This window comes from Trachymyrmex cornetzi, unplaced genomic scaffold (genome assembly GCF_001594075.2).
Source record: "Trachymyrmex cornetzi isolate Tcor2-1 unplaced genomic scaffold, Tcor1.1 scaffold143, whole genome shotgun sequence".
NCBI lineage: Eukaryota > Metazoa > Arthropoda > Insecta > Hymenoptera > Formicidae > Trachymyrmex > Trachymyrmex cornetzi.
The window spans coordinates 52,108-53,889 of record NW_017296016.1 but is presented as its reverse complement, the minus strand read 5'-3'; the positions used below and the strand labels follow the sequence as shown (position 1 = coordinate 53,889).

The 1,782-nt window shown below is 29.7% G+C and overlaps 1 protein-coding gene across 1 annotated transcript in view; it reads left to right on the top strand.

Annotated features, from left to right (window-relative positions):
* LOC108757436 (nardilysin-like) overlaps positions 1–1,180 on the top strand; it is a 15,619-nt gene extending 14,439 nt beyond the window's left edge. The window contains 3 exon segments of the mRNA XM_018501851.1: positions 49–173; positions 357–732; positions 881–1,180. Coding sequence (XP_018357353.1) covers positions 49–173; positions 357–732; positions 881–1,180 — 801 coding nt within the window.
* The last annotated feature ends 602 nt before the right edge of the window (positions 1,181–1,782 follow it).

The window sequence follows — 1,782 nt, the reverse complement described above, 5'->3', positions numbered from 1 at the left end:
TATATATATATAATTTGAAGAAACATAAATATTTTATTTACATTGCAGACCTGGTTGATGGTTATTGCAAACTATATGAATTCAGTCTCTTTTTCGATGGACTTGTTTAAAATTATAAAAACGCAACAAGTCAAGGCATATTACAACTTTATAGATCCGGAGAAGTTCGTCAAGTACGTACTATTTATTACCAAGCATAATTACAGTAATTATAAAATTTTTATACAAGTAGAAAAAAAGAATTAATGATGAACATTAATTACAACAATTAATTTTATAAAATGAATTATATTTATTACATTTCTTATTATTTTGATTAATAACATATACAGCTTTTTTTTATATATTTTTGGTAGGGATGTAGAATTACGGATATTGAAGTATGGCAACTGTACACACGTTCATAGATACAGTGCTCTACGTAAATTTAATTTTGTAAAGATCCGAGATTTTTTACAGTCCTTTACCAACAATCTGTACTTCCAATGCCTCGTAGAAGGCAACGTAACGAAAGACTTTACGATGAATATGATACAACAATTTATCAACAAAATTAGCCGTGATTCCTTGAATGTTAAGATGTTGGCTGCTTCATTCTATAAGATACCCCGAGGCACATCTTATTTCAAATAGAAAAATATTAACCCAACGGATGTAAACTCGGTAGTGACAAATTATTATCAAATCGGTTCTGCTACGATTGAATTGTCGGTGTTAATCCAGCTGATGGTCGTAAGTATTTAATAACATTGTTTTATACATTTAAATATATGGAATCTTCAATTTATATTTATCTTTAATACTAAATAAAATGCGAATAACATTTTCGATTACCTTGATTGATTCTATTTAATATCACGTTCATCTGTTATACTTTTAGATGAAAGAATTAATGAAAGAATTAATGAATCATCTACGAACCAAAGAAATGCTTAGTTATATTTCGTGCGATTTTAGAGATGTGAACGGAATGTTAGGATATTCTATTACTCTTTACACTCAGGCAGATAAATACACAACCGAATGCGTTGATCAATGGATCGAGGGATTTCTGAATTCGTTTAGAATTATGTTGGAACAGTTCTCAGAAGAGAAATTAGACGATGTCAAAGAAGGACTGAGAATTTTTAAGCAATACGATGATACCTATATTCTGAAAAACAAAGTTGACAGAGACTAACTTTGTTTTTCAGAATATAGGTATCGTCGTATGCTTTTTGCATCATTCCCATTGCGTGTAGACGTTTTCCAACAGTGGATCTATCAACATTTAACTCTTTTGACAACCTATCAAGCGATAAACATGAATCTTCTTCGAGTAATGCTTGCAATTCTGCATCTTCAAATTTTTTCGGTGCACCTTCGCGTTCTTTGTCACGCACGTCAAAATCACCACTGTTAAATCGCCGAAACCATTCTTTACAACAGGTTTTCTACAAGTTATATTATATTGGTTAAACCGGTAAATAGGAACATTAGACAGGTTATAGATTCACAATAGGAACCTTTAGATATAACCGTTCAGGTTTTATTTTATATTATATATTATAATATTGATATCATGCGTCAATCAATGATCAGTTGATATCAACTGATATGCACATGGCATTTATTTTCTATAAATGTTATATGTTGCAATAAAATATATGTTCTTTTCGCAATTTACAAAATACAATAATATATATTATATGTTGCAAGAAATTATATATTCGTTTTGCAATTGGCGTAATTTAAAGATATGATTTCATTTCTTTTTTAATACATGCGTACGTACTACTGAGG